At 44.2% G+C, this 11,940-nt stretch overlaps 2 protein-coding genes across 2 annotated transcripts; both read right to left on the bottom strand.

The window, feature by feature from the left end:
• Positions 1 to 226: 226 nt before the first annotated feature.
• Positions 227 to 8,628, bottom strand: cpt1b (carnitine palmitoyltransferase 1B (muscle)). The gene is made up of 19 exons (XM_037451327.2): positions 8,477 to 8,628; positions 7,177 to 7,334; positions 6,893 to 7,032; positions 6,601 to 6,772; positions 6,336 to 6,437; positions 5,781 to 5,918; positions 5,615 to 5,692; positions 4,046 to 4,153; positions 3,848 to 3,932; positions 3,286 to 3,481; positions 3,013 to 3,198; positions 2,808 to 2,913; positions 2,618 to 2,734; positions 2,350 to 2,514; positions 2,122 to 2,256; positions 1,590 to 1,742; positions 1,356 to 1,469; positions 1,178 to 1,270; positions 227 to 1,088 (listed from the first exon to the last, which is right to left on the bottom strand). The coding sequence occupies exons 2-19, from the start codon at positions 7,315 to 7,317 to the stop codon at positions 966 to 968; spliced, it is 2,352 nt and encodes a 783-aa protein (XP_037307224.2). The 5' UTR covers positions 7,318 to 7,334; positions 8,477 to 8,628; the 3' UTR covers positions 227 to 965.
• On the bottom strand, positions 8,602 to 11,514 carry LOC119195972 (kelch domain-containing protein 7A). The gene is made up of 9 exons (XM_037451329.2): positions 11,380 to 11,514; positions 11,121 to 11,309; positions 10,842 to 11,026; positions 10,361 to 10,712; positions 10,098 to 10,243; positions 9,813 to 9,961; positions 9,533 to 9,690; positions 9,379 to 9,427; positions 8,602 to 8,699 (listed from the first exon to the last, which is right to left on the bottom strand). The coding sequence occupies exons 2-9, from the start codon at positions 11,247 to 11,249 to the stop codon at positions 8,695 to 8,697; spliced, it is 1,173 nt and encodes a 390-aa protein (XP_037307226.2). The 5' UTR covers positions 11,250 to 11,309; positions 11,380 to 11,514; the 3' UTR covers positions 8,602 to 8,694.
• Positions 11,515 to 11,940: the final 426 nt, after the last annotated feature.

Raw genomic sequence — 11,940 nt, 5'->3', positions numbered from 1 at the left:
GGGAGCCTGCATTCGAGAATCAAATGTACAGAGACTGTTGTCAAATGGTGATTTGTTTTTACATCCAACAACAACTGATGTTGATTCATTGGGCATTGTGTTAAATGCATTCCCAACAAGTCATGTGGAGATTAGAGTTGGCTATGTATGGTCAAAAAAGTTGTACAAGCAAGGCAAAGCAGTCTGGGGTCTAATCAGTGATCATGTTACCTTTATCCAACATCTGGTGCAGGTGATTTTGCTCTCAATGTCGCTGCAAGCAGTCTGTCAAACACTTATAAAGCTTCCAGCTGATCAATGTCCAGATTGGTTTTGTTTACACTAGAAGTCCGAATTAACATCAGGAGCACAATATGACCCTCACTCCACCTCTTACAATAGATTGTTGTTCTTAGTCAAGTTTTTATGCATTAAAATGGTTAATGCCTCATAAATGGAAAATAACGGTCTCCAGTTTAGTATTATTACATAACTATAACTATACGAAAGCTACTTTTTGAGATGTGATCAATGCAGGATAATTAACATTTTAATCAAAAAACAAATTTTACAATAAATATTGATACATGATAAAATTAGAAGGAAGATGCAGTTGGCTAATCTTAAGTATAATATAATATATGAATGTAACAAATGATTCATAGATTCAGCCATAGTTCTATATTTACAAGTTTCACATTAGACAAACCATAGACCATATATGAGGTTAATATTTAGATGTATTACATTTGCTTCTTCAGTCTATGGCATAAACAGACTCCAAAGAGAAAAAAGAGATCTATTCTTCAGCACTAAAATAACACAAATCTGGAAGGTATATAAAATAGAAATATAAGAAGTAACAACCATACCTTTAATCTGACTGAGTGGGATGATCAGATCATATAATCTGTCACCCAAAATTAATTTTAGCATGGCACAGAGACCTGCTGTATGTGAAATAAATATCCGCATCACAATGTATGTTATTTGTGTTTTTTCCCATTTCCCAGCTGTACGCGTTCCACCGTCTTCTCATTTTCAGCCTTGAAAAGTGCTTGGATATCAAGCATGGCATCACAAATGTGCTGACCAAACCTGCATGAGTTCTGCAGGTGACATAAAGACAAAGACAATAACAGAGTTAACAGCTTAACACGCTATACGTTTATGATAAAATGCATTGCACTCCTCTTACGGTGTCAGGGCTGGAGAACTTGCTGGAGATGTGGAATGTGATGAGGTTTTCCCCAACAATTATATAAGACACACCGTAACCATCATCAGCCACCTGGTGGAGGAAAGGCGATGTTGTTACAATTACTGCACAACTTCAGGCTGCAACAATACGACTGTAGCTTTTATATTTCACTCACTGGACCAAATCCACCACCGGCACCCACAAATTTAGGGAACTTGTTGATGTCAACTAAATTGAGCTGCTGCTGTGGAGTCTGGCTGGTAGACAACTTCCAAGGCTCTGAAAGCACCTGGAAGCAAAAAAAATAAAATGTTGAAGGCCGATCACAGAGAGGAGAAAAGTTGAGATGAGCAGAAAAGCAACAAAATTGTGATGATTGGAGGAAATAGGTGATGACGACAGTTCTAACCTTCGTAAGGAACGGAGAGTCAACACCAAGGTATTTGGACACTAAGTAGAGAGAGAAGAGGTGGCGGTCGATGCCAGAGCCAGTCATGGCCAGACGATACATGTTTTGATGCTTGTCTGCTGCTTTCCGAAACAGGGCAAGTCTCTGGGCCTTCTGATCGGAAAAATAAGTGCACAAACACGCAGCATTCAGGTCCCAACATACGACAGTAACGTCATATCAAAATAGGCTAGTTTAACTCTGGAGAACCTTCAGATAGTTCAGAGTCCAGGGCACTGACATGAGGAGACACATTGTCTCTAGGTCCTGGTGACCAAGCCCTAATCAGCACAATGTGACCTCTCAGAGCGTGTCCTCTCAAAATTCAATGTGACATATTTGACATCGAGAGACACGCACATTTGAGACCAAGCATGTCCCCGGTCAAAAGTATTGACCTCTTCTAAAGAGTTTTGAGGTCTTCTACCTGGCCTTGAGTTGTGTTTTCCTGATTTATTTTACATGTTTGTGTGTGTGGTTTTGTTCAGCTTACTGTTGCACCCTCATCCTCCATGGCTCTGACAAATGCAACTGCCTCTGTAGTGCAGGAGCGCACCGTCTCCGTCCGACCGTCTCTGAACATACGGGTCATTGATGACTCGTAAGTCAGACAGAACACACCCTGGTCCTAAAATGCCGATGGATTATAGTAACTTTGTGTAGGTGGATTAGTCAGCAGGGAGGAATAATGTCAGTACTGAGTTGAAGGGCGCAGACCTACCCTGAACTGTGCCAGCTGCAGGGCCAACTGAATAAAGGCATCCGGGCTGCTCCTGCACTTCTTGATCAGTCCTTTCCCAAACTCATGAAATAGATAGCCGTGGAAGTCCACGTCATCAGCGATCAGCTTGGCTGACAAGTAGGAAGTCTCAATGACCTCTTTGCACTAATAGAGGAAAAAATGAAGGATATGCCGTTAATAGCCTACAGAAAATACAATCAGATGCAAAAATCCAAATGACTATTCATGATTTAAGGCGCTACTGCACCTCGTTTGGAATTTGCCACTGTAGTCGGGAGGGATGAGGCAGACCTTTGTTCACATCCCCCTTACAGTGTCCCTCCTCTGTGTAGCCAAGATGGAAGCAGTCTGTTGCAAGAACATACTACATAGACAAGATGTGGTCAGCAAATGTATCATCGTTGTTTTGAAATACAATACCACCAAAGGTTTCATACCTCCCACATATGTCCTACAATCGGTGCGTCAGCCCAAGAATGTTCAGCATTAACACCCACTTTTCCGTTTGGATAAGAGATCAAGGTGAACGACTTGTCAAACCACCTGTGGAAGAGGAAACGATATGTTTTATTGACGGTGCCGAATGCTAAAACTTGTACTGCAGCCAATAGCGGGGACCATCACCTTGACTTCTGTGCCTACCGGTCATAACATTTTCCATGAAGCAGTGACTTGGCATAACTGTCAAGCGACTTGGTCTTGGTAGGGTCATAGCCCTGCGGCTCATCATCTAGCGTCAGGAAGAAGGCAGCAGACTCAATGGCATCCAGGGACACTTTGTTTACTCCCTGCCCGAAATACTTAATCCGAGACCGAGCCCATGGAACTCTAGAAAGGGACGTCGGAGTAAGACAATCTCCCATCGTGTTGTGTGTATGTTTGAATGTGCACATGTGTGCATGTGATTGAACATACCGGTGTCCCGCAGTGAGGGCAGCTAATTTGAGTTCTCCCGGCTGGGGCTCTGACGTGTCATTGAGGATCCTTTGAAACTGTGTTTCAAGTTCACTGGGTAAGAGGTGGCGCCCTCCAGTGTACAGCCACAGTTGGAAGAATCTGCCCTTGTGGTAGACGACCAGGTGCTTACGGTCCGTCAGGTGCTGCACAATATCTTCAGGGAAGGGCCAACCAGAAAAGGAAGGATGTGTAGACATGGCAAAATACGAAGGAAGATGCAGTTGGCTAATCTTAAGTATAATATAATAAGATATGAAATATGGAATGTCAGGAACCAGTATAATGCTATAATACAAACTGATTTTTTCCTCACATTCATAATTCATGTTAGCAGTACAGTTGTTAGAAGGTAAACTGGGGCTGAATCCAGTTGCACTTCTGTTCATAACTAAATTAGTGGAGGTCAAAGTAGGTATTTCACTTTTAAAAGCTGACGGAATGCTTTGACAGTTTCAACTCAGGTCTGCCCAATGTTTTTAGTGTTGATTGACCCTTCCACCTGTACACAGCGGTTGTTTACCGGTTTCAATCCCAGGGATGCGCGTAGTGTTAAATATCCTCTCCATCTGAGTGGAACACATAGGAACTGTCCCCAGAGCTCTCAGCTGAGAAGAAAAAAGAAATGGAATACATTTTTTTTTAATGTAGAATGCGTGTGGTAATCCCCCAATTGACTGATTTCCTAAAGAGGTTTTTTAAAGTGACGGCGAGCCTTTACCGGTGCATGTTCACCACGTTCCAGTTTGCGCCTGTACTGCAGCATGGCATGAACCACATTCCCCGCCCGAGCAGCCTGTCGGTGTGTTGGGGTTATGTACAAGAGGTCCTGATACATCCACCACAGAGACAAAGTAGACTCTTCCAATTAACACGCATAGAAAGACAGCAGGGCACATGTATACGTTACATCAAGAGACAAATACCATTTAATAAGACTAACTATACACTCACCGGCCACTTTATTAGGTACACCTGTCCAACTGCTCGTTAACACTTAATTTCTAAGCAGCCAATCACATGGCGGCAACTCAGTGCATTTAGGCATGTAGACATTGTCAAGACAATCTCCTGCAGTTCAAACCGAGCATCAGTATGGGGAAGAAAGGTGATTTGAGTGACTTTGAACGTGGCATGATTGTTGGTGCCAGAAGGGCTGGTCTGAGTATTTCAGAAACTGTTAATCTACTGGGATTTTCACGCACAACCATCTCTAGGGTTTACAGAGAATGGTCCGAAAAAGAAAAAACATCCAGTGAGCGGCAGTTCTGTGGGCGGAAATGCCTTGTTGATGCCAGAGGTCAGAGGAGAATGGCCAGACTGGTTCGAGCTGATAGAAGGGCAACAGTGACTCAAATAACCACCCGTTACAACCAAGGTGGGCATAAGAGCATCTCTGAACGCACAGTACGTCGAACTTTGAGGCAGATGGGCTACAGCAGCAGAAGACCACACCGGGTGCCACTCCTTTCAGCTAAGAACAGGAAACTGAGGCTACAATTTGCACAAGCTCATCAAATTGGACAATAGAAGATTGGAAAAACGTTGCCTGGTCTGATGAGTCTCGATTTCTGCTGCGACATTCGGATGGTAGGGTCAGAATTTGGCGTCTACAACATGAAAGCATGGATCCATCCTGCCTTGTATCAACGGTTCAGGCTGGTGGAGGTGGTGTCATGGTGTGGGGAATATTTTCTTGGCACTCTTTGGGCCCCTTGGTACCAATTGAGCATCGTTGCAACGCCACAGCCTACCTGAGTATTGTTGGTGACCATGTCCATCCCTTTATGACCACAATGTACCCAACTTCTGATGGCTACTTTCAGCAGGATAATGCGCCATGTCATAAAGCTGGAATCATCTCAGACTGGTTTCTTGAACATGACAATGAGTTCGCTGAACTCAAATGGCCTCCACAATCACCAGATCTCAATCCAATAGAGCATCTTTGGGATGTGGTGGAACGGGAGATTCGCATCATGGATGTGCAGCCGACAAATCTGCGGCAACTGTGTGATGCCATCATGTCAATATGGACCAAACTCCCTGAGGAATGCTTCCAGCACCTTGTTGAATCTATGCCACGAAGAATTGAGGCAGTTCTGAAGGCAAAAGGGGGTCCAACCCGTTACTAGCATGGGGTACCTAATAAAGTGGCCGGTGAGTGTATGTTCGATTGCTGGCATTTGAGAGAACTAAAGAACTATTTCTTGTTGTATTATTTCTCTTTAAACATTATTGATAACCCCAGCGGCATTACATGGCCTTTTGATGGTCCACTGCATCTTACCATTATATAGAAGTTACTGTTCACCATGATGGGACTCCTACCCCTGAGGTAGATGTACTCCTCCCACCAGTCACTAACCTGGAGAAGACACACAGTCCTAATGATTAACGCTTTGATTCAATTCTCTCTCAGTAAATACGTTGTCTCACTTGCAGGGACTACTCACATAGTTCGTCACACACCAGGATTTTAGGATTAGGTACCTCTGCAGCTGGGCCGCTTTTGAATCTTTAAAGTCGTTGGCCAAGATTTCCATTTGGTTGTACTGATCACTGTCTAGCAGAGGGCGGACTGACTCCAGGTACTGTGGTGACAACATGTGGTGTGTGTTGTTAGTACAACGGAGCAGCGTTATGCACAAAAAAGCATGAGCCACAAAAACAAACAAAAACAAATGTAAGGCAAAGGGGAGCCGACAGGTTTGTACCTACTTGTGTACCGCTTTCACAAGGAGCAGGAAAGTGAGCTAGATGGAGCTACAGTCAAGCTATATTAAAAACTACAGTATGTACCTAATACATCAAATAGTAGAATAGAAAGGTGGAGGTTCAGTTAACGTGCTGAATAGGCTTAGCTGTAAAAGTTATAAATAAATAAATGTGGTGTCGGTTGAGAAATGATCCCCATGACAAACGATGTTTAGATGTCAGGTAACACTTGATGACATTGATTTAGCATGTCTCGTTGTCATTCATTTTAACATGCTTGTGGGAGGTCACACCCTATGAATCGTGTCATCCACACTGGGCACAGGGAGCCTGGGCAGCGAGGCCTGAAAACTGTAGAGCAGCGGCCTGCGTCCAGAAAACATCTTCACGAGGCTCTGGTAACAAACAAATAAACAAAGAACATTACTCACGCGTAGTAGTATAGTCTATGACCCGCACTGAGCAAAGGGAGGCAAAGACTTAATAGTGGCACACCAGTAGCCAGTTGATGACGCACGCACGTTAGGATTACATTTATGGACAGAATGACAAACGTACCAGCCACACTTTGGTGGATGTGCTCATTTTTCCATGGGATTCAAAAATCCATCCGTGGTAGGAGAGCAGAGCTTTGAGCATGTATCTCAAGAGGTAGATGAGGAACAGCCACAATCCAGAGGCAAACAGAATGGCACTCAGCACCGCCCGGGTCTGCACTGATAAATAGTCTCTGCACAGAAACACTGCAGAATCACTTCATGATCTCTGTTAAATAGACTAAAGTCCAGTAGAATATTACAAAACTGAACATCAATAAATGACATATTACTGGCCGCGGGAGACGTCTGACCTGTGCGGTAGGTTTTCCTGGATCGCTTTAATCATTCCTAGCGAGGGGTCTATGCGGATATACAAGGAACTCATCATGGCAATCACAACTATCAGCCAGCTGGACGGACTGGCAGGATAGACTCCAGCTAATACACCATTCTGTGAGTGAAATGAACAAGCCTCAGAATTAACACCAGCTTCATCTAGAAAATAAATGCACAACTACGGTTAATGCGTTTATAGACACTTGAAAGCAGGTTTGTAACTTGTAATCATCTACTGACTTAGTGTTGGCTATCGTACCTTGAATTGAATGGCTCGCTTCTTCCATGCCGTCACTCCAGACAGGTAGATGTTTTTGATGACCTCTTGACTCAGTTTAAGGTCCACACCTTCTGGGCGCACAGTGAACTGGAAGCCCACCGCCTGATGCGCCTCAGCCATCTTTGAAAAGTACTGAACTGGAAGTCAAAGGGAAACATTTGAAGTCGTCAGGGTTTTAACAGGAAGTATTGACCATAAGAACGACAGGGACAAAGAATTAATGAAGTCAATTTGAAGATGCTGATCCGGATATGTGGGGAAACGGGACCAATGGGGCCACCAGGTAGTGGGAGAAGTTGGTGGTGATTAGTGATTTGAGAGGAATCATTTGTATTGCTGTGTGTATTCCTTGTCCAAGACAAAAAAGAGGTTTGGATGGAGACTTTTTCCACTGAAAAAGGCTGAAAATAAACTAATGTTTACCTTCTCATCAAGATGTAATTGTGAAATAGAACTAATTGAATCTTTTTTTAAGATGCCCAAACTCTTAAGGTCATTGTTAGGTCTAATCTAAGTCATAATTCAATTTAATCAGCTCTGGATACAAGTTATCTTAAGATCACAATGATCATATTCCATTCATTATTGAATTTAAAGATCCAATAACACAGCTGTGAAACCTATTGGGAAAAAGCATTTTTCTCTCATTAACATAACACGCAACAAAAAAACGTTGATAAACTTTCAAAGCTGCTGTTTGCTCACAACGTGATAGGAGGGCCCTGGATAAGGAAGTCACAGATTGAATGAAACAAGAATTTACAACTATATAATGAAGCTGGAAGGGTTCAGTGTCCTTTAAATGCAGTGCTCTTGTGAATGAATATTTGGAGCCCATAAACCTGTGTAATGTGTAATGTTCAGGTGACGGCTCTAGGATTTCTGTTTCCATGTCATTTGACTTCACCGTCACCAAAGTGGGACAAAGTTCAACAGCCAGATATAGCAGTGCACACCGGCTGAGCATGCGCCAGACCTCAGATGGGCACGGAAATATAAACACAGAGTACAACCAACAGATTAGTGCTCAACACTTTAAGCACCGACAAAACACTATGTGAATCTGTTAAGATACTTTGGAGTTTTTAATGAACAAGAGTGAAAATCTATTGATCAGCACCTGTCTTCACGATCAACCTGATTATTTACACACAAGGCACAAAACAACACACACTCACAGGTTTCAAATGTCTCGCATTTTCAACTTCGTACTCTTGGCTAATAAAATATATCTAGCAAAAGTATTATGCAGGATTATAAATATAGACAGATACTTTACCTTTGTCCGAGCAGAGTCAGTATAATCCACTCAGGCAGGGGAGAGCTGTGACTTTGGTTTGTGTCAGAGGTAATGACATTCCTCTGTTCTCAGGTTTGGGATCCGTGTGACTCCGGTGCCCTTGATGTTGCTTTCCTCAGGTAGTGAGATCAGAGCTGCTTTTCCAGCCCTCCCTCTCTCCCCTGCTCTGACCGTTCCTCTCTCACCCGCGACATGCCTCATTCTGTAACAAGACACCGAACATAGACAGAGCCCCATGTGCCTTAAGGCCTTTGCAGTGAAACTGAATCTGCTGCAGCGCTGTGGGAGGATGGGAGAGAGAGGAACGGCGACGTACAAGCAGTATGTAACTGTGATAATAAAAAAATATTGTTATCTGAATTATCGAATAAAAATTGTCAGATTACTACCAGCAGATTCAGTTGTTGTGATTTTGCTTTAATGACGGGTTACAAAAGGACCTGGGGGCATCTTAATTGTGTGACATGCAAGCGATCTTACAGTTTAGGTTGCACCATCAAAATCTAAAAATAAAACAATATTGTAGATACTGGTGAATTACATTTATTATTAATGTGAACAGCAAACAAAAATATTAAAAATGGAGAGGTCACACACCCTTCTTTAATTATACCAATATTCATGAATTTCCCTTACTAACCAAGAAAAAGACTACTTTTGTTTGACAAAGACTTAAGCAACTATAGTTTTGAGGCACAGAAGCAATCAACAATTGTGTGCAGAATAGCAAAACAGCTTTCTATAAGATTAAAAGTGGAGATAAAAGACAGCTTCGTAGCGGGTGGAGATAGGTAGAGGAGGAAGAACTGTGAGGGAGAGGGTTTGGAGATCCATCCTTGCGACAGAGTTGTGCTCTATACTTGGCATGAAGACCTGTTTACCTGCAACTGTCCCCTGTCCTGCAAATCCCACTTTCTCCGCAGTATGCACCTAAAAGGAATAAAAACACACCTTGACTTTAGTCAAGTGACTGTGCTGTAACTTGGCTAAATCAGAAAAGTAGCAATGTTTTCTTTCCTTTGATCTCTTTCGCACCTGACCCCATTTTTGTGACTGGAGGCAGAATGACGTCACCACATTCCCGGAGTTGTTCCCACCAATCACATGCAGCCTGTCAGTGGCACCCAGGAAGTAAAGAGCCGGGAGGTCTGCATCTGCTCTGGCAAGGGTGGGAAGCAGTTCACACCAGGAGTCTAACAGACAGAGACAACAAAGAGGCACCATTTGTCAGCTTGTCTTAAGATGGACTGAACAGTAAGAGCAAGCTTTCTAGAATGTGGAAAAAGCCAAACAATGCTGTGCTCCTCTGCCTTACCTCCAATCGTGTTGTACTGCAGTAGCAGCTTCTCTCCAGTCCTCTGGATGCTCCCCAACACATAGAGACAGTGTCCCTGGCTAGTGGCAAGGGGCACGTCGTGGGATAAGGACACGGTGAAGTCAGTGAGTGGCAGTGAGGAGACAAACCTTAGAGCAGATTAAAATCAGATTATCTCCAATGTGCCAACCAACAATCAAAGGTTACATTTACTGAACACATCTATACAATAACGCGTAAAGAAACCCCCAATACGTAACCATCACTGATAAAGAGGACACAAACCTCCATGTGTCCTCCCATGGATCATAGCATTCTACAGCTGTATAAAGAGCTGTGTTGGAGTCTGGGGTCACCAGTGAGTCCAAGTACCAGCCTCCCACAGCGTAAATGCAGCCCTCACAGGCCACTGCACTGAAGTGCCTCCTGCGCTGTGGATGCAACAGTTGGGGACACTTTTCATTCGTGCCAAAAAAAACGACGGGCAGGCGATTTCTGTTGTGGTTGAGACATCTGGCGGATTCACACGGTTAAGGAGGCTGGCTCACCTTGATCAGAGGCGCTGTTGGGGACCACGAATGAGTAAAGGGATTATACCGAAAGGAAGCCATCTTGAACTCCCAGCCTCTCTTCACAGGCTGGCGGTGGCCTCCTAGTATGTACAGATAGTTATGCAGGACCACTGCAGTGAAGCACCACTTATCAGCACTGAAAGGAAGCTCTGTGACCGCATGCCAGTCCCCGCTGTCCTCAGACTCTTTCAGGGAGAACACGTGTCGGGCACGTTCTGTTTCTGGGTCATTCCAGGAAGTGAGGTTCTCTTTCCTTAGGCTGCAAAGACGTTTGTCTCCTAGATTCCTCAGTTGGACAACTTCGTCCTTCTCTGCGTTATTAAGACACCTGAGGGGTTAAAGCGGTTTAAGGGACATGGAAGAAACATAAAGTCAGCTCTGTCCTCATGCCAAATTTGTGAATACAGCCCAAAGATTTGATCCCCATGGGCTATAGCTGCTGTTAAGCGTTGCATACTTGACGAGGTGAGGAAGCTCCAGCAGGTTTCTACTTAGGTAGGTGAACACCGTCATCTTAAGCTCAAGACAGCCGATCTCCCGAGCCAGATTCAGGTAAGACAAGCAGCTACCTGGGCTGAGTTTGTCCGCGAGGACAGACAAGCACCTTGCGAGGAAGGCCTCGGCCAGGAGATAGCTGCTGACCTGCAGAATCATAAAAGGGAGAAAGCAGCAGAGTTGGTTTAGGAATGAATCACGACGCAGATGGAAATCACGCTACGTCAAATAGTGCGCGTACCTGGATGTGTGTGCCCAACTCCTCCTGAGGGACATTGAACTGATCATGGAAGGAAAACTCAAGGAGATTGTGAAAGGCGGAGGAGGACACGTGTTCAAGGTGGATGAGGCTTTCCCAGGTCTCTCTCATTCTGGATCGGGACAAGGCTCGGAAGTACTCACTGCACTTGCAGAGTCTCCCAAGATCGACCTGAGAAACAAATTATTGTAGCTCCGTTATTTTTTCTTTTGCATTCGGTTGGGTTTCCTTTTATACTTACATGGAATTCACATGAGCTGGTTCGGACTGTCACAGTGGTTTCGCCTCCACCTCCAGCGCGATATGTGCGAAGGGCCTCATTGGTTTTCCACTCTGAGTCAGCTTTGCATGATCCTGTATCGGTGATACCTGGGGATGCTATGTGTCTCTCGACTCCAGGAACAACTCCCCAAAGCCTTGTGAGAGTGTTTTTCAGCCATAAACCTACCCAACTTAGAAGTATCATAACATGTTTCCTGAGGGGGTTTGTCACACTGTGATGTCTGGATCCAGGTTTAGACATTATAACAGATTTATTACCGCCTGTGCCACGTGGTATTGGTTAAAAGCACCAAAATATGCAATGGACTGCTCGCACAACCACTGCTCCAATCACACTACAGAATTGCACTGTAGGACATAGAAGTAAGGGAGTAAGTCACACGACGAACTTCAAGCATCCGATGAAACATCGAGGACGCCGAAGCAGTTTAGTCCACGTTCCAGTCTCATCTCAGTCTCCATGCTGCGGCTCTCGCTGTCACGGACTCTTGGACAGCAAACACCTCGAAACCGCTGAGGA

Source organism: Pungitius pungitius, chromosome 6 (genome assembly GCF_949316345.1).
Source record: "Pungitius pungitius chromosome 6, fPunPun2.1, whole genome shotgun sequence".
Classification (NCBI taxonomy): Eukaryota; Metazoa; Chordata; class Actinopteri; order Perciformes; family Gasterosteidae; genus Pungitius; species Pungitius pungitius.
Note: the sequence above shows the minus strand (reverse complement) of the source record. Positions and strands in the feature narration are given on the sequence as shown.